The 20,547-nt window shown below is 33.5% G+C and overlaps 1 protein-coding gene across 1 annotated transcript in view; it reads right to left on the reverse strand.

Moving 5' to 3' along the window:
• Positions 1-20,547, reverse strand: part of LOC129231683 (MAM and LDL-receptor class A domain-containing protein 1-like) — a 52,443-nt gene that overhangs the window by 30,400 nt on the left and 1,496 nt on the right. Inside the window, exons 2-7 of the mRNA XM_054866046.1 lie at positions 19,309-19,342; positions 17,158-17,334; positions 14,568-14,950; positions 8,532-8,652; positions 3,504-3,647; positions 1,294-1,377 (exon numbers count right to left, since the gene is read on the reverse strand). Of these exons, the coding sequence (XP_054722021.1) occupies positions 1,294-1,377; positions 3,504-3,647; positions 8,532-8,652; positions 14,568-14,950; positions 17,158-17,334; positions 19,309-19,342 (943 nt within the window). The remainder of the gene's footprint in view (positions 1-1,293; positions 1,378-3,503; positions 3,648-8,531; positions 8,653-14,567; positions 14,951-17,157; positions 17,335-19,308; positions 19,343-20,547) is intronic.

Here is a 20,547-nt window from a genome sequence, read left to right on the forward strand (position 1 = left end):
AATAAAAAGTGTGACATTAAACATTTTTCAATGAACATACAAATGTTAAAAATAGCGTGACATGTGACAAGGGTTAGGTGAATTGTGACACAATGTGACAAAGGGTGAAGACATTAATTTGACATTAAAAACATTGCTTAATACCACTTTTTTGAGAGGAACTTTGAGAAGTAAGTCTTACTGATGAACGTATGAAGGATGAGTGAATTTTTTCACCCCTTGAGTTCTGTTATTTTATTGCTAAAAGCACCAGACTTTGGAAAGTAATCAAACCGAATGTCCAAAATAACAATTTCAGGGACTATACGATATTAGAAGCAAAAATCAGTTTTAAGGATGCGTTTGTAGGTTCCAAATTTTAAACAATGTGTAGATAAAGCATTTCAGCACTTAAATGTGATTTAAAATAAATTTAAGATAGAAGTAAAGAAATCGTTCGTTTGGAAGAAGAGTGCCACAATACGAAATTTTTAATTTTTCTTTTTTTTTCGCTTAAAGGCCTTCAAAGGACGTTATCTTCTTTGGAAAATAATGGCAGATTTTTTTTGTTCTAATATTAACCAGAGCACAGCAAACTTACTCCACTTAATGCAAATTGCATTAAACATTGCATAATAAATGCAAATTGCAATAATTGCTTTCTTAATGCAAATTGCCTGAAGAGTTCAACTTCGAACGCTTCTCCTGTAAAATTTAATTTCTTCGTATTGTGGCATTCTTCTTTCAAATGAGCGAAATATCTTTGTGCCAAAAAGTAAAAGGTAATTTTACAATATATAATTGCACAAATTTGCAGGGAACTTCAGACACATGTTTCGGGCTGCAAGGAACCCTTTTTTCTATGCAAAAGAGGTGAGCATATGCACTCGAGAAAAGTTTTTGCTTCAAGTATTCCAAATAAACTTTTAGTTATCATTTAGAATTTCTCAGCTCTCAATGTTTCACGTTACATCCTTCATGAGAAGTGATTGAAGTGAAAAAGTTATATGCAGAAGTTATATGTATTTTCTTCAGAATTTGTTGCTCTATTTACGTTGATTTTTCACTTTAATCATATTGTAACACAAAGTTTATTTGATGATTTTTTATTAGAAGTGGTTGGGTCCTCTTTGTACAAAACTGTTGTTTTCCTCTCCATTTTAAGGATGCATGAAATTTGACCTCAGAGTTTGATTCAACCTCAGATAATCGAAAACTCATTTCCTTAATGATTAAATGATTAAAATTTGAACTATTTTAATATATTTTTCTTATTTAAAACACCGTCTTATATTTAACATGTTATATACTCACCAGTTGCTAAGAAATTTGGACTCAAAAGTCTGGCTTTATCTCCAGGTCTTCTAGGAAACGAAGCATCTATGTATGAATATCCACCTACAAATAAATGCATATCAGTTTGTAATGAAACAGAACAAGCCCCCATTTTTACGACACAGGGCTGTAATGATTCCGGAGAAAACTATAAAATTAATTGCCAAAATTAATTAGTTTTGTATAGCTTTCTGCTCAAATGTTCAGTGCCGATAGAGTTGTCAAAATAAACCAATAATGCATATCGCATATCCACTTTTAAATTAAATGATGTCATACAACAATCCCATGTAATTAATACAATTTTTACTTATCCATCCCTCATTTCAATAATGTTATGCGATATAGTGTAACAAGAGCGAATCCCCAATGAACAGGGACAGTCCTTGATTTAAAAATCATTTAAGGCTACGTCCAAAAATTATAATATCGCTAGAATCTCTATATGTAATTTGGGGGCGTACTGTGAATTCAACAATAAATTAATGTACCTGAAGTTAAGGTTGGGAATAGTTGATAGGATCATCCTTCGTTGCATTGACTTCGTATGATAACATGATATTGGGAGAAACTCTCGATAAAACTGTTCGATATAATGTATTTTTTTCCTTGTACCCCTAAATAATGGAAAGTATGGATTCCGGAAGAACTTAGCGATAAAATCGTTCTACATAAGGGGTTCTCGAAATGGGTGACGTGGCACCCTGTGGTGCCGTAGGAAGAAGTTAGGGGTGCCGTGAAGTGTCCGCGGTATCAATATATATGTAAGTTGAGTGCGCCAAGTAATGCCCGGTTGACCAGCAAGGAAATCCTCCATTTTTACTTCCTTTTACAAAAAAGGAAATATTGTATTCGCGAAAAAATTTTCACTCAAAAATCGGCCTTAATTTCCTTTTTTCTCACCCCCGAATGAATGTTGAGTTTTTTTTCGACCCGACCACACGTGGATATATAACTAGGAACCTACAGACACCCGAAATATCCATTTTGACGACTCCCGAGTTAATTACAACGAATTTTCTGGTGACGTCCGTATGTACGTATGTATGTGTGTATGTATCTCACATAACTCAAAAACGGTATGTCCTTGAAAGTTGAAATTTGGTACGCAGACTCCTATTAGGGTCTAGTTGTGCACCTTATCTTTTGGTTGCATTCGGATGTTCCTAGGGGCAATTTTGCCCCTTTTTGGGGGGAAATCATTGTTGATCTCGATGTAAACTCAAGTGTTGTTATAATTTGTCGGAAACTTGGCGATGTATCGCTAGTCTTTTGGTCGCCAAGTTTTGTCGCCTACTTGGCGACAAATTTGGCAAATTTTTTCTTTAAATTTTAAATTTGGTTTCAATTTGGCCACTGTTGGTGGTATTTAGAGAGCAAGCAGTTGAATCACATTAAAATTGCCAATAATGGGGAAATGACATTAAATTGGAGTGAAAGGAAGTCATGTGATGCACACATCAGCTCGTTTGATACAGTATAACAAAAATTCGCTAGATCCTCTTTCATCGTCATCAAAACTAACTGATGATAAAGCGTTATCAACAACCATTTTTAACAACCAGGCAACAGTGCAACATTGTAGCAAAAGTTGTTACAGAGGAGTGATATCAAAACCAACTGATCTTATTTTAGAGTAAATTTGTTTCTGCATGGTTCTCTGAAGTTTAACTAGAATGTAAAAAAAAGTTGCATACTGTTCTGGAAAACCTAAATCATGTAGTTGACGAATTCAAAAAAAAAAAAAAAAAAAAAAAAAAAAATCGTGTGCCGTCATTGTTACCCGAGATTTGATAACCTAGAAAAGTAGATAGCAGTACGATAAAACCATGGTTCCTCTTATTAACTCTCCGGTGTCCTAATAATACAACACTGGAACATTTAAAAGGAGACTATGATCCTGTGCTGCATATGCTGCACATATGTGCACGAACTGTGCGTAGGTGTGGGAAAACCACTCTAAAAATAACGACTTATTAGTTGTTTACATAATAGAGATAGACTAGGGTGCAGTGAGAAAATTCTAAATCTTTAAAGAGTGCCGTAAGTTGAAAAAGTTTGAAAACCCCTGAGATGATGCATCTCTTACGTCGTATACAGAAATAATTGCAAAGACAGGGTCATTGTAATCTGAGTCGAATGGGTGCGAATCTTACAGTGTTAAATGTAATAAAAAAATGTAAAGGTACCCGTTTGCTCATCTCTGTTGTAGCTGCTGAAATCTCTTGATGGTCCTGTAAGAAAACTTTTACTCGATCTACCAAGTTCCCAATCAAAGTCGTCCTCTACATCATTCGTCCAACCACAAAATCCTCCTTCAAATGTGCAGTGACCTGAAATTGTACAAAATCGTATGGCTGAAAAATGTTTTTCAAAGATGTAGGGGAATGTGGGGCAAAGTGAAAATTGTGAAATAATTAGTTTGCTTTTACCGCCACCTATCTGGTAGTATTTTACCTTTGTAGTAACACATTTAGTTTATTCCAGTCAGGAAAGAATTACTCTGAAGATCAAAGCAATACAAGCAATCTTTAGAAATTAATGCTCAAATTTTAATATTTTGTTGTAAGTCAAAAATTATTTTTGTTATTATCAAATTACAAAGTTTTTTCGATTAACATTTTAAATATTAATTGGGACCTACTAATACTCGGTGCAGTATTTATTTAGTTAATGTTAAGCTTATTTGTATTTTAAATATTTTGTACAATTAGTCAAGTAGGGGACACCGGGGCTAGTATACGAAGGGGTAAGAGTGCGAATGTTAAATAATTTTCTCGTTTTTCGTTTGATAGCTCTGAGTGAGCTGTCACGTAACCACGTAGAGTCCTTGCTACTGTCAGTGTATTTTCAGTGAAATCTGCCAAATCAAACGTGTTGCACAAGAGAAACTTGTTTTTTTGCAGTGTTAAGTAATTTTTTCATCCTTAGTAATTTTCTTATAAAACATATAATAGAAGAGTAATTTACCAAAACTTATTAATATTGAACAGCCCATACTTCTACGCAACAAATGACTTTTTATTCGGATTATTTTATAAAACCATTTTTAAACCAGTGTAACTTAATTTCCATACGGCGAGTTGGGGCTAATAGGCAAACTTTTTTCGGGGTAAGTGTGCGAATTCGCATATTTGCCCCCCAAGTTGAGTTTTTAGAATCAAAACATTAAACAATTGAAATTTTAATTCTGTAAATTGTCAAATTAATGAAATATTGCATTAGTTACACTATTCTTGAGCTTATCATTTCTTATAGACATTCTTATACAATTGCCAACATACGTGCTTTTCTTTCCGGAAATGAGAAAATACAAGAGAAAAAACAACAACGGGAAAACCGCACCAGATGTAATGCTGCATGTATGGTGCATTCTCTAGTGGGTAGATAACAGCTGCAATATTTCCAGATTTCTTAAAGTATTTTACTAAGAACACTAGATGTTCAAAGAAAAACCTCCGATTCTCTTACTAGACATTTACGACTCCCACGTCAATAGAAGGGATGATTTTTGTAAGGAACTACTACACTACTACAAATAATAATAAGACAACTCTCTTTCCCACCACATTGTAGCCATAAGTTGCTGCCTCTTGATAAAGAGTCTATACATGGCCCATTGAAAAATTATGTCAATTCAGCCTGTGATTCTTGGATGGTGAATAATCCAGGAAAGCCAATGGCTATTTACGACGTATCAACGGTGGTAACAGTTGCTTTTCCACAAGAAGCAAGCCCTATAAATATTATGAATGGTTTAAAAAAAAAAAAAATAGTGTTTCCCTGCAATTGAAACATTTTTCAGGACTGTGACTTCATGCCAAGTTATATCACTCGTCGATCAGACTCCCAGTCTCCAGGATCTATGAGTGAATCTGTTTGTCCCAGCATCAACCATGTTGGAAGAAAGTAATAAAACTGGATGTACCTGTCCTAGAGCAAATTCAGTTGCTACTTCATTTAACAATTCAGATCTAGAGTTTCTTACTGAAGATAGCACTATAATCTCAGCTAAAACCACATATGCCTCTGATCAATACTCCAGATCATATACGACCTCATCCTAAAGTGGAGATGGTCAGATCAAAAAAGGATGGAAACGAAAGAGGTTTACAGCAATATTCTTTAATACTTCAGTGAAAAAGGCTCTTCTGGAAGAAAGAATCTTAGCAGAAAAACGCAAATCATCACAAAAAGTTCCCAAAACATGCAACAAATCTGAATCCACGAAAAAAGGAATGTAAACCCAAAATAAACATAAAAAAGAAGAACGGTGGCAAATAAAATAGTTCATTTCAAATAATGTTTGCATTTTTCAGCATTTACTTCTAAAATCAGTTAAACCTTTTATATGGTCTAACATACCTAATTTAAGCAATTACAATACTAATTTTACTTTTTTTTTTCATTCATTGGTAAGTTTTACTTGCTTATTTAAAGCATCATTGAGGCTTTATGTGAAATTTTCTGCGTCTATTTTGAGTTTTTCTCAATTCGCTAACTTACTCCATACGGCTCGCCAACTTACCCCGTGATGGGGCAAGTGTGCGAACTCTGCGAAGTTTCAAAAAAATTATGTAAAAAAACAGACAAAGCATAGCACTGTCAAAACAAAAATACGACTTTACTGTTGATACCATACAGATTATCCAAGCAATAAAAGAAAAATGTTCTACTTTATTTACAACGTTTAAAAAAATAAAGTTTAAAAAGTTCGCCAACTATCGCCGGTCTCCCCTACATCCGGGGCAAAGTGGATGATTCAAAGTGAAATAGTTCATTTCCTTTTTACTCATTTTACTCATTCAGTCATTTATATCCTCATTATGTAACGTAATCATTTATTAATTTATTTATTTTCATTCCTTCATTCAATAATTCACTTGTTTATTAACTCATTCATTTAGTTATTTTCTTATTCATTCGCAATATTATTCACTGATTTAATTTCCCTCATAGACTAAATAATTAATTAATTAGTTTATTGTTTTATTGTTTCATTAGCTGCATAGCCTGGCTTTGCACGGTCCACCTCGAAAATAAAAGTTATGTCAAGTGACGCATGTTCAACGATCAGGCTACAATTAGAGAAAAAAAATACTGTAAAATTTCCCGTCAAAATAATCATTCTTAAAGAAAGAAAACGGGAAATCAAAAAATCAAAAATTTCCGAACAAATTAAACGCAACTTTCCTGATTGTCTTCTGCTGGCAGTACAAAAAAAAAGAAAAAAAAAAGAAGAAGATAAATCTCGAAATGATACTCAAAAGGAGAAAATTTTTACCTGAAAACAAAAACAAAATTTTATTCGAGAAAAGAAAAGTGGCAACCTTCTGAATGGTTTTGTTCACGCTAATTTAAAATGCGATCGCGCAAATGATGATTTTCCGACATGAAATTCTGTTACATTAGGCTTAAAAATGCTTTAAATTTTTTCCCCAGTGATTTTACAGCCTTGGTTTTTTTTTTTAAATTCGAAGGAAGTTAAACAATTTCAGCGGTATTTTCCTCGGGCTTTTGAATGACCCTGAATTACATCTGATCGGAAAACTATTTCGGGTAGAAAAAGCCATTTAATGCCATTTTCGGGCCCTAAAATTAAAATTAGAGCGGTTCAGTTCTTTTTTGGCGTTTGAAAACCCCCCTTCGTTCCTTTTCGGGTGCCCAAGTACCTCCCTACTAAATTTGGTCCAGATCCGACGCAAACTGTGTATTTGTATCGGGAACATACACACATATTCTTTGTTTTACTTAAATAGATTAGATTTCATTTATTCATTTATTCTTTTTTTTTACTCATTCATTCGATCAAAAATATTTTTTACAATTGAATAGAAAATATTTCATTAGAAAAATATTTCAATTTTCACTTTGCTATATTAAAAAAAAAAAAGTGAAAAATTTCCACTTTCTTTTGGAAGCAAATTTACTGTCTCCCCCCCCCCAAAAAAATGGTTCAATGCGTTTTATTGTAAAATACGTTGTTTCTTCTTCCTGTACTGTAATTTTTTTAAAAAAAATTCAGTTTGTTCATTTCGAAATCGCTGAGTCATCGTAACTACTATTTCCCTTTGCCCCAAATTCCTCTTTCTTATTATTTTTGCAGAATTGGAAAAAAGAAAAGTTACCACACCCTGTACATATAGCATATGTATTACTTAGACTAATCATGGCCGTTCATATTTAGCAGGTTCTTTGCAATAAAAAAAAAATAAAAGACTAAAAACCAAACCGGTTGAGACCTGAGACAGACGTTGTTCTTTTTTTTTTTTTCAGTTGAGGAATACCAACTTCAGGTGGAGTGCGGCAGTGAAAAAAGTGTCTTGCTTTTGTTCTGCACTCCGTAGCAAGTGACAACAGTTCAAAGTATCACGCAAGACCGAAACATAAGAAACGAGAAGTTTGTTGCTGTTGCTCTTGTCTGAAATTTGCTGAAGATCTAACTTTCAGTACTTCTATTAAATTATATGTTGAAGTCTTCCATATAAAGTCATTGATTCAAATGTTTCCTTAAATGATGAAAAAAGCTCAGTTTACATAAACCATTGGCTCATGTTACTTGTAGCAATCGAACATAAATGTATTTCAAAACATTTGCACGATTCTCTTAAGTTCATAATTAAAATTTTTAACAAAAGTAATACGTGTTTAAACAGAATATCACTTCAACACCGTTTTAGTTGTTTTCAGCCTGAGTTATTCACTAAAGGAAAAATTATCTACAAATTTAGTTTACATCAAGTTGATTCACGTGACTTAGGTCTTCTATTAAGTCACCTTTCAAAGCTATAAGAGTATAAAAAAATGAACTAACTTATTAAATAAAAATAAAACTTTCTGTTACAATTGATAGATCTTTTAACAAAATTGTACAACCAAAAAAAAAAAATCTCATTATACTTGTGATCTTACTTCAATTCCTTCCAGCTTATTCATTACGAAAATGAATATTTCTTTATCACCTTTTATGTATTTTTAAATACAAGATGAAGGATAAGCATTTAAAAGTCTTCTCATATTTAATGTGAAAAAATGTACTGCAAAAAAGCATTTTTTTTCTAGTTCTGTAAAAATGCTACTGAATATTACTCAGCTACATGTGTTGTATATTTCAATGCACCGAGTAAAACAGTTTATTTTGTAAAACCAATTTTCGAGAATTTTTATTTGCTTTACAAGGTAGCTACGTTTTTTGATGTAGAGAAATGCATACTTACCGAAGCAATTATCTAAATCTGGGCTTCCCATCTTCTGAAAAACCATGTCATCTAAAGCAATATGTCCTCTAAACGGGCGTGCAGGATCGTTTGACGGTTTAGTTACAGCTTCGAAAATAATCTAAAAAATTAAAGTTAGTTAATTTTTTTTTTCAATTCAAGACAAATTAACTTTCATGTTGTTATTAAGTTATATTCCAACTATTTGAAAATGTTTAAAGCTTCCTTTATTTATTTATTCCTTCATTTTTTGAGATAGTTTCGAAAACTATTTATTCATTCAAATTAAAGCAAAGCAATAAAATTGCTTCTCTGTGAAAAGAAAACTAAAACAAAAAGTATTACTCATAATTGTTGTATGAATTATAGTCATTTAGGGTAGCTTTGAGCCATGTTTGCTCACTTTGCTCCTATTAATATTTTTTAGTATTTGTTTATTTGTTGTCATAGACCCAGCTCTGCAATCTGCTGACAAGATTATAATATTAATGTTCTGCTTTTTGTTTTACGATTAAGTTTGCAACACAGCACTGTAACATTTAACTGTATCAAATAATTCTGAACTTAGAATTTGGAAACTACTCTTGAATGCTGATCTGTAGTTGAACACTTTCATTTCTACCTTGTACTATATTGTAAATGGTGTCCCAAAATAAACGCAAGAGTTGAATTTGCCGCCATTTTCGCAGTAAATTGTTGGCAACCCTGGAAAAAGAACAATTTGACAGCTGAGAGCTTAAGGTTAGGAAAAATAGAGCGTTATACGATAAAATAACGTGTTTTCATTATTGAATAATTATTTCAAAAATGAAGAAAAATGAGGCCGGTCAAGCAGTAACTGCTCCATATCGCGACATGATAAGTTCTTTCTGCTGATTTTGGATGCTATTAATGTTGGGAGTTCCAAATAATATTATCACTAATTCACGTTTATTTTGATATATTTGGCATTAATTAAATCCCCATTTTCTTTTATCTTGCAAAGTCACAAATGCTAATTTCAATGTATATAACGGATTTCCCGATCTTAGACACGTGCGTGCCTTACGTCATGAAATGACGAAATTCCTTATCCATTTGATTGGCCGCCGTTCTAACATCCAGAAATGACTCTGGCTGACTATATATGTTGCTTCTGTAGCTCAGTTGCTCTCTCTCTATTAAGGCGCCGTATTTTAGTTTCATAGTCAGCCAAGTCGGCTGCCAGCCGTCATGCTCTCGATTAGGCATTTTATAACTGTAAACATTATCTGCAAACCTTAAGCTTAAATAACTGTAACTTCGATTGCATAAATGATTCTTCATCTGTCATAATGCAAATTTACAAATAATGGTTTTGCCTGTTTTACAAATTTATCTATGCTTCGAGAGAACTTATTTTTGCAATATCATATTTCATATGTAAATATCTCGCCTAGGATACCACTGTATCATATCACCAAAGAGGAAATAAAGACATAATTTCAAATACAGGTATTGATTTCTGAAAAGGACTCCAGTTACACTCTGCAACTACAAATGTACTAATTAAATTAGTCATCGGTGCGATAACTTCATTGACAAAACCTCATCGCACAATAATTAATGTGGCCAATATGTGGTTTCAACAAGACAGTGCCACATGCCATACAGCCAATGAAACAATTCATTTGATGCATGAGACATTTCCTGGTTGCGTACTTTCTCGTTTCGGTTATAGAATTGGCCCCCTAGATCGCGAGATTTAACATCATTATAAGAGTATAATGCTTCATTTTTACTAACCCTAAACTCTCAGCTGTGAAATTGTTCTTTTTCCAGTGTTGCCAACAAATTACTGCGAAAATGGAGGCAAAGTCAAATCTTGTGCTAATTTTGGAACACCCTTTATATGCGTGGAGTGAATTATGGAACAAAGTTGTCGTGAGCGACTGTATTCTTCGAATATGGTGTAGTTCGGCAGTCATAGCCCTTTTTAACTTGTCCTAAATCGAGTCTTGATACATTAAACTGAAAGAATGACCTATTTAGGTACAATTCTTAACTAGCTTAGTTTCAGTCATTGGATTGGAGGTCCTTTCGGCAAAATTATCATCATTCGTCAAACTTTGGAGTTCCATTCGTCAAATTTAGAATTTTTGACCTTCCAAAAATTTAAATCCGGGGCGCCCCTGTCTAAGTTCAATTCTACGATGTTCCGCCATCAGAAGCAGCAGCAAAGTGTATCAAAGGTTAAATTTAGACTAGACGTTAGAATCGATTTTTTTTTTTTTTTTTTTTTTTTTGCGATTGAAGTTTGATTTAATTAGCATTTATTTTGTAAAGTTTCTAAAAGTCAATGGGAGTGTTTAAAAATCTTCGTGTTTAGTTTACTGGAGATGATTTGTGAAGTAATTTTGTTTTCTGCTGGCGTTCGAAAGGTTTCCTGTAGTGATTTTTATTTTTGTGGGATTGCTCCAAGCTCCAATTTTATTTTCTGCTGGCGTTTGAAAGGTTTCCTGCAGTGATTTTTATTTTCGTGGGACTGCTCCAAGCTCCAATTTCATTGTTAGTATTGTGGTAGTAGAAAATTCAATTTCCTCTGTTAAAATTTCGACGTTTGGAATAATTTTCAGCATTGAGAGTAATTCGCAACCGCAGAATCTGGTGTCATAGAATTTATTTACAGATAAAAACCAATAAAATGAGTCGAGTTGAAAACGCCTTTCATGAGCGTTTTGTAAAGTGGAGAAAGCATATTTCAGTGATACTCAAAGAGCTTCTGGTGGGGGAGGGGGATATGTACACAATCAGTTCACATCGACAAGTAGCCTTGCAGATTGGGTGACTGAATCTGTACTTTCGCTTGAAAAAGAATTCATTCTAAGTGTTTGAATGATACTTTTTAAATGATACGAGCCCCATAGAAATTATTATACCAAACCAAACCCAGTGGCAAGACAGCCCATGGGGGCCAAGGCCTAGTGTGCCAATCACAGTATTCCTGACCAAGGGCTCTGGGGTGCTAGGCAAATGTTCCGGTTAGGTGGTCAGCCGAATGCGGAGCCCCCATGCTGTAGTTCTCAAGCTCGCTTGGTACCCATTTTATCGACCCACTGAAGGAACCCAATGAATAAGGTAATGTATTAGTTACTCCCTGATTTTTGAAGGCTGTTTTATAAGGTTAAAAATGAAAAAAGCTTGAGTAAGAAATAATTTTCAGTTTGGTAATACCTTAAGTGACTAATCAATTTTCTTTTAATGTATTAATTCATAGTTCCCAGTCAATTTTTAAGATACATTTGTTGTGGGCAGTTTATTTACTACTTTCCTTAATCAGATAGATAAATAGACGCTTTGCCAACGGAATAGTGGATGATGCTTTAAAGTTACTTGTAATTCAAGTATGTTTTCGTTATCATAGCTGAAGTGTTGTTTACTGAATCATAAAGCATCATGTTTGTGTTAGATAAATGACAGAGAACAGGAAGTGATTTTACGCACGATGACGTAAAATAAAAGCTACCATTTTAAGATAAAATGCCTGATAAATGATATTTTTGCTGTGAAGTTCTTTATATTTAAAATTATTTCACTGCATTCTAAGTCAAAGTCATGCGCTAAATGTTTACTTTCTTTGAAGTTCAGTTATGGTGTTTTTTTCTTGAAAACGAGTCTATCATGGCATACATTGGGTTTCCATTTCAATGAAGTGCAATTGAAAATGAACTTTAAAACCCCCAAATGTAGTTTTTCATATTTGTCATCTCATCTATTACCGTATCTTCATTGTCGATTAAATATGTTGTCGTTTATTTTTTTAATTTGTAGCTTTTAATTACGTACGGAAAACGTTTTCCAAATATTTTGAAATTTTAAAACCCCAAACCCCTAGTTTTTCTCATCAATTGTTTCCTATCTATGTCTGTAGGGTCATTGTTACTAAAATACGTTTTTTTTCTTCATGAAGTTTGCTTCTTTTAAAGACTTTAGAGATGTGTAAGAAATTGTTCGAAGATAATTGTCTGTCAAAAGCGCATGTGTTTCGGTGGTAGAAGTGTTTCAAAGATGACTGGGAGAGTGTGAAGAATGAATTTTAAATAGGGTGTCTGTCAACCAGCAGAACGTATGCAAATGTGGAACGTGTGCGTGTGGTGCTAAATTCGGACTGCCGGTTAAGTGTGAGAATAATTGCAGATGAAGTTGGATTTGATAAAATGACAGTTCACAACATCATCGCTGAAATGCTGGAAACACCTGCTTCATCCTCCAAGACTTCCTGGTCAATAATGGTATCTTTACGCTTCCCCAGCCCGCCTGCAGATACTATTTAGCTCCAGCAGACTTCTTTTTATTCCCAAAAATGAAAACAAAACTAAAAGGGCATCACCATGGAACTCTGGATGCCGTGAAAGCGCTAGGACAAAAATTTTAAAGGACATTCTGGAAGCAGACTAAAAAACAGCCTTAGAATCTTAGAAGACTCGCTGGGATAAGTACGTGCTAGGTCAAGGGTCCTATTTTTAAGAATTTTAGGTGTGAGCATTAATATCTGCAATAAATTCTTAGAACAGAGCTCAGTCTCATTACTTTTTATACACAGACCCTGTATATCATTAATATATATATTTATAATAGAGACAGAGTAGGGGACCGCGGAAAAACTAATTCTTCAAGGAGAACTATGACTCGAAAAATTTGGGAACTCCTCTTTTACAAAAAAGTGACGCACCTAGAAGGGGTTGGCAGAATGAAACGAAATTTTATACAAGTAAGAACAACATTGATATAACAAAGTGATTACAAAAGGAAAGCGAAATGATCATTTATGATAGTAAAAATCCCAAATGAATGGAGGTTGTTGAGCCACTTCTTGCGTGGATATTCGAGGTGATTCAGGCAAGCTGTGAGGCATGAAAGTCTCGTACGATGTCCTACTGATTACTCGTTACACAATTACTGTAAACACGCCACTGACTTAACCAAACTAGTAGATTGTTCAACTAACAATCCCAAGTGATCCCAGATACGCTAGATCTGTGACAAACCAGGGAATAGAGCAGGCCAAAGAAAGTGATAATCTGGCGGAGGAGGACCTGTGATATCCTTGCTGTGGGTGACCGATCACTGTCCAGTTAAAAAGGACTCCCTGGCTCCGTGCCATATATAGCTTGCCTGTATTATCTTGTGTATCATCAATAGAGGTTGTTGAACAAAGAACTAAAACCTCCATTCATTCAGGAATTTTTCTTTAAAAATGATCGTTTTGTATTCATTTTGTAATCACTTTCTTATATATGTTGTCCTACGTATGTAAAATTTCCTTTCATTCTGACAATTCCTTCTTGGTGCGTTTAATTGTTTTGTTATAGAGTGTATTTATGTTATAGTGCTTATATCACTTGATGACGGCTGAATTTTCTTTCATGTTTAGCCATCAGATGGTGAGTTATAATTATTAAGCCAATCACTCCTGTAAGCATGAATAATCCGCCATTAGTCTAATTTCATCTTCATATTACAATGAAACCTCAAGCTCAAAAACTGCAAGTTTTATCTCACGTTTATGAAACGGTTATCATTAGTATAAACTGAATTTTGTAATTAAGTATTATTCAATCATTAAAAGTAATTCATTTTATTTCAGACGTTAAAAGAGGGAACCCGTTCCTTTCTACCTATACTACTTCAATTCGATATTGTTTTTAACGTAATGGCTCGAAAAAAAATCTGGCTTCAGTCAAAAGGGATCAGAAATAAAAGCCTTTTTTCTAAGGTTTCACACTTGCGTACAACGTCCAACATTTTATGTTTTCCCGTGCTATGCAAGTGCAGAAAATGAGCTACGGAATCTAAACTGAGACTTTTAGAATGAGTCCCAAGATCTCATTGCTTGCTCTTAGTCTAAAACCAGCATAAATGCTGTATTCAAACCTTGTATGAGCATGATATTAATTTCACTTGATAAACATGCGAAGTGTAACGAAAAAAATGCAGTAAATTGAAACAAAATTAATAATTGGATTTTATCTTGTTGCATTTCTTCTATCACATGAGCAAAAGTACAAATGTACTTACTAAATGAAATCCATCATACGTGTAAGCCACTTCTCCTTTGGTCCAACTGCCTTCCATGCCTTCTCTTATTTCCCATAGTGATGCATTTTCTGCAGTTTCCATGTCTTTTAAATGAATTATTAGTCTGTCAGCGCTCAAACCTTCCATAATGTAGAAAAAACTCAAACAATATCCCATAGGTCCAGTTCGACTAAGGTTTCGGCTGATGAACCAAGCACTGTCTATAACGCCAGGTTGTTCCGATGGATCTACTGAGGATCCACCAGCACCATGAGGTAAAGGTCGAGCCCCGCCAACCACGTGATGTTCTGGTTTAGGATTTGTTGGTACTACAGGTTGGTGCATGTCTTCTTGGTAAGATGTTTCATAAAAGACATACCCTCCTACGAGAGATGATATGAATATTATAAAATATAAAAGAGCATGATTTATCTAAAAGGGAGTAACTGGATAGGGGATGCATGTATTAAATTTAAGGGGACATAGTAGAAAAATAAATGTGGTGAGCAGTCGAAACTGCGAAAACCACGTGACTGCTAAAGAGAGATTGAGTATGTTTCGACCAGTTAAATCTTCCTACTTTAAAAATGGCCTGTTATTAAGTAAAACTCTAAAATTTAACAATGCTAAAATCAACAAACTAGTAGTTGACTATGAATTTAGTTCAAAAGGCCCCGTTCATGAAAAACTGGGCATGGCTTACAGCTGTAGCTTCTGACACCTCCCCGCATGTTCAAATGCAAGCTGTACATTGTTCTTAAATCTTAAGTAGTAATTGATTTTCATCCCAGCAATAGTTCATTATTTCTTTGAAAATATTTCTTCGTTATGGAGACTCGATGTGTAAAAGGTCAATCAAATAACTTGACAAAAATGATTTCATTTGATTGTATCAGAGAAGACGAGAGATTTAGTGTTCCAAAAATAAGGAATGTTTTGTCTTTAAGATGAGTTTTAATTTTTTATGAAGTACAGTAAACTCCCGATTACCGGCGGTCGGATTATCGGCGGTTGGATTATCGGTGGTTGGATTATCCGCGGTTCGTATTATCCGCGGGTCTTTTCACATTTTTTTTAATGATTGTGTTATTGTTTTCTTTTAGATAGTACACATATTTTTTATATTCAATTTTAGTAGTTACAATGTAGCAATGTTTTTTAGTTATAATTTAAATGCATGTATGTCTTTTATTAATATATTTTAGCTATTATATACACTAAGTATCAATTTTTACCTGCTATTCGGATTATCCATGGTTTTCGCTTATCCGAGGTTACCGTGCCATCCTATTCCGCGGATAATCAGGGGTTTACTGTATTATATATCACATAAACAAAGAAAAACCACTTATCTCTGACTAGCTACTTATGAGGAAACCTTACGATAGCGTGATAATGAAAAAGTAAAAATAAGTAGAAATAAAAGAGTATAGGAAAACATGTTTCTAGATTCATTAATTATTTGCCCTCGTGTCCCCGTTATCGAAATATAAAATTGTAAAGTCGGCGTACACTTTAAGAAAATTAGCCAAATGTATCGAGTTTCGGTGAGTAATGGAATACATCTTTCACACGCTTTGCAGATGGATGTCCTGCCACGTGCAGACCGTGAAATCACGTGGCATCTTCAACTTCCCGCCAAATCTTCAAATTTGGTGCGTTTCTTAAAATTTTGGCGGACTTTTGTATTTCGATAACGGATGCACAGGGGAAAATAATTTTTGCGGTAAAAAATGTCTCAATCTGTTCTTTCGATTGCTACCTGTTGAAGTTTTTATTATTATTATTATTATTACACTATTTGTGTGTATCCTTGGTTAGTGTCGCCAAGTTATTGCGCCATTACAGCGTCATGACTCAGTTCAGTATTTTTACAAATGATGTTTATATACGTTAATATATAAAATTAAATTAAAATTTAAAAACTGAAAACTTCTTTGCAGCAAAAATTTGGTACCTTTTCCCTGGTTTTAATTTTTAAGCTACTGAATAAAACCCTTTAACACAAAGTATAACCCAAACATGAAGATTTTAGGCTCATAGAGGGGCGCTTCAGTTTTCAGCACTCTCGTTGCAAACATACTTAAATCAAAACACCTTAAAAATAAATCTCGATCCAAAATCGGATAGCTATTTTATACCCTACACCCACTCAATATAAAAAGGTTTACCTGTTAAGTAAAAAAACGTCCCCCACCCCGTTTTGTTATTCACTCAGTGAGGCATCACAATGCAAATTTTTGTTTTTCTTTATTTGTTACCATTTATAGTAGATAGCATTTGCAATTTAAAAGACATGGTCAATAATTATATTGAAAAATTGTTAATCCTCTGAAAATGACAAGATCCTTAGAATAAACATTCAATAGATTTTAAACTTATTGACAATACTATTCTTTTAAGGAGTTCTAGAAATGTATTTTAATTTATAAATACCACTAACATAAAAGATGGGAGTTACCAACTGATATATTGATTATTGGTGATACCTTACGAAACATTTTAATGATTAACATTTTGAAGCATATTATTTCTTACTAGAAAAATAATGTTTATTTATTTATTTATTTTTTAACAATGCATTACTTACCCTGCCTATCAGAAGTAGTATGATCTGTACGTGGGCCTCCAACCCAAGCTGAAAGTTCTCCCATTCCAAGCCTCCATTTACTTCGTGGTGTTGCATTAACAGGAATCAGCCATGTGCACATGTCCAAGTTCGGTGCGCCGGTTCCAAAATCACAAGGTGCAGGTGGCTCTTCAGGAACTGTAAGACGTTCAGAAGAGTTTGCTGGGATGTTTTGAACAAGCGCTGAACACATTACCTTTCCCACCCAATGAAGGGTGGACATCGATCCCAACATTTTGGAGGTGTAGCGTGTATTGCAGCACTCCCAGCTAACACATCCTGAGAAAGCGGCGAATTTTGAATCTCATGAGCTTTTGAACTGAACCCACCACCAAAGAGTGCTCAGTCAGATTAGGACAGTTTAACCCATACGTAGGAAAAATCCAGAAAAGATAGAAAAGGATGTTCTCATTTACTTTCCAGAATAGAAGTTTTCAGGAACAGGATGATCAATTGCTGTCGAAAACTACAAGCTATTTAGCCTCGAGAACAATTAGCTTCGAATCAATGATTATTACTGCTTTTTTTCATTTCAGTTTAAAAAACGTTGTGCTTTTATTCGACATTCTAATACTTTAGCTCTAAAAACTAACGAACTATTTCCAGAACTCTTTTTGTTCAACTGAGCTCAAACTTTAAAAATAAAGCATGGGTAAATCAATGCCTTTCGCCCTAAGAAGTTTTGTTTGAACCTTTTTTTTTCTTCCCTTTCTTCCTTTCTATTTTCTTCCCTCTTTTTTTAAAAAAAGATTTTTTTTCTAGCCAGGTTGCTAAACATTCTTCGCAACATTTAAAAACTCCTCGTATGTATCCGTATAACAAAAACATACCAGCTTTTATTCTTGAATAGTACGAGATTAAGAATCGTTTCATAATATAAGATAGCTGATTTTATTTGTGAAAGTTTACTAAAATGAAACCCTTAAGTCATATTTTAAAGTTTAGCTTACATGAAAACCATTCCCGAAAAACATGTTCTGATTATTTTAATCTGACCATAACCTTGTTCCCATATTTTGCTAGCACCAAAACTTTTCAAGAATGTCTGCAGGATATATCAATAAATAAGGTATTGGAAATGTTTTTTTGTGACACATAGTACTGAAACATATCCAGACACATTTCTTTTAATATATTTTGTATGTATTATATTAAATATTTTTTTATAAGTCGTCTTACGTTGTATTAAAGCAAATCTATTGGTTTGGTTCTAGAGGAGACGGCTTCAAAGACCTTGTCTTAAAATAAGTTCTAGGGGGGCATGTGATCTCAACGTAAGAGATATGAGTGGCTTTTTTTTTTTAATTTTATTTTTGTAACAAAAAAAAAACTGTCAAGCTGAACTTACTTTTACGTACTCCCCAATAAATAAACACACTCTCGGTTTTTTTCCTTGAGCAGCCCTGCTACATAGCTACGACAATTGGAATTTTTATAAGAACTCAATTTAGTCACAGATAATGAGGTAGCAATACAATTATTTTTTAGAAGAGACGTTGTAGCGTTGATGCTTGGAAAACTTGCTTCCTTTTTTTGGAACAAAATATTAGTTAACCCAACCATTGTATGTACTGAGTTTAAATACTACTATTTACTCCTGCTATGATGATAATTTTATATTTGTTGTGATCATATGAAATTAAAGAAGCATGTCCAGAATCAGGACATTAATAATCACAGGATGTGCTAAAATAATATAATAATTGCTATAGTAGAGAAAATAAATAACTATTTATTGAAGTTATCTGCGATCAAAATTAAAAATGAAGTACAGTTAAAGCTCAGTAATATGTTCCTTTCCCTTAAAAAAATTAAGTTTTTGAATTTATTGAAACCCTGAAAAAATCAATTCTACCATAGTGAGCTTTTTAAGTGCCACTAAAAGAATATCACCAGAAAAAGTTTGCTAACAAATACGAATATGGTGTCCATGCAAAAAGATTTCAAACTTGAGTGCGAACATTTTAAACTGATTTCTGAAACTTAAAACAATAGCTAGATTGAGTGCAATGAAAATGTTTGTAACGTGGAAAAAAGAAAAATGCTGTGCTAGAATGAAATGAAGTTTTATATGCGTACATGCATGTGCTTAACACATTTTAATTTATTTACCATCAGCGTCAAATTCTTGTCTCCTAATTCTTGACTGTAAAAAAGTTATGTTACATTAGGCATCTTTGAAGATTAAAAAGAAATTCAACAGCAGAAAAAAATGCACTTTAAGGTTTTCTTAACATGAAACTAAAGCAAAAATTTCAAATTTAGCAACTGAGCAATCAGAAAGTATAATAATGCAAGTATTAACTTGCATAAAGGGAATAATTTTTCATTTTTAGTGAGTATCGTAAAATGACAAAAAACATGCATTTATTGAGAGAATAATAACATAACTAACGAATTTTATGCACTTGATTATGCTTCTTTTCTTTCTTAAAAGGAATGTGTTTCTATACTTTGATACAAAAAATATCGCATTGAACTTATTGGAAATGCAAAACAAACATCATGAAAAAGTCATTAATTAGCTGCTGAGAGTCGATTTTTCATTTAGCATAAGTAAAACTGGTTTCTTCAATGTTAAACTCAATGAAATGCAGAAAGAGAAATTGGTAACGAGGGTTACAAAATTTCATTCGACGAAATTTCATAAATTTCCTTATTTGAGTTTTGAGGGATATATGATTGTCATACTAGCCACGTGCCACACATCCCTTGCTACATGTTAGCAAGAGTAGAGTAGATAATAATGAAAATGCCTCTTTGGAAAAGAAAATACTTCATTGAAATACTTCACCAGAATTTTCCGTCATATGTTACCAAATTTTCAGAAAACTTGACAGCATACAAGAGAACTATTATACTAAAATATGAAATAAAATATTGATTTTTTTTTAAATATGAATATTTAAAGTAATTAATTTCTCACTGCACATGCGCGAAAGATAGGAATTTCGCAGGAAAATAGATTTAGCAACTTGTAAAAACATTGGAATGAACAATCTTAAAAATTTAGAAAGACATCGGTGAACTAATGGGCTCTGTGTTAATTATTCTCGAAAAAAACAATAAATCACAAGGGATTGTTCAAATAATCTGTTTTTATCACGAATTACACTCAACGATTGAAGGCAAGTGTTGCCAATTTACGAAAGATTTCTTATGCTTCGTCATCGCTTATGCAAGAATAATTGAAATTCGGCTCACTTGGTCGCCGATATCTTGTAAACTTTTTATGATATTCAACTGAAATATTTTTATAAGTTGCTAAATCAATCTGGCTACGAAATTTTTAAAGCAATAAACTGCTATCTTACGTGCGTGCGTACATTAAGTACATTTGTATCTGAAATG

The sequence above is a fragment of the Uloborus diversus genome, chromosome 10 (genome assembly GCF_026930045.1).
Source record: "Uloborus diversus isolate 005 chromosome 10, Udiv.v.3.1, whole genome shotgun sequence".
NCBI classification, from domain to species: Eukaryota; Metazoa; Arthropoda; class Arachnida; order Araneae; family Uloboridae; genus Uloborus; species Uloborus diversus.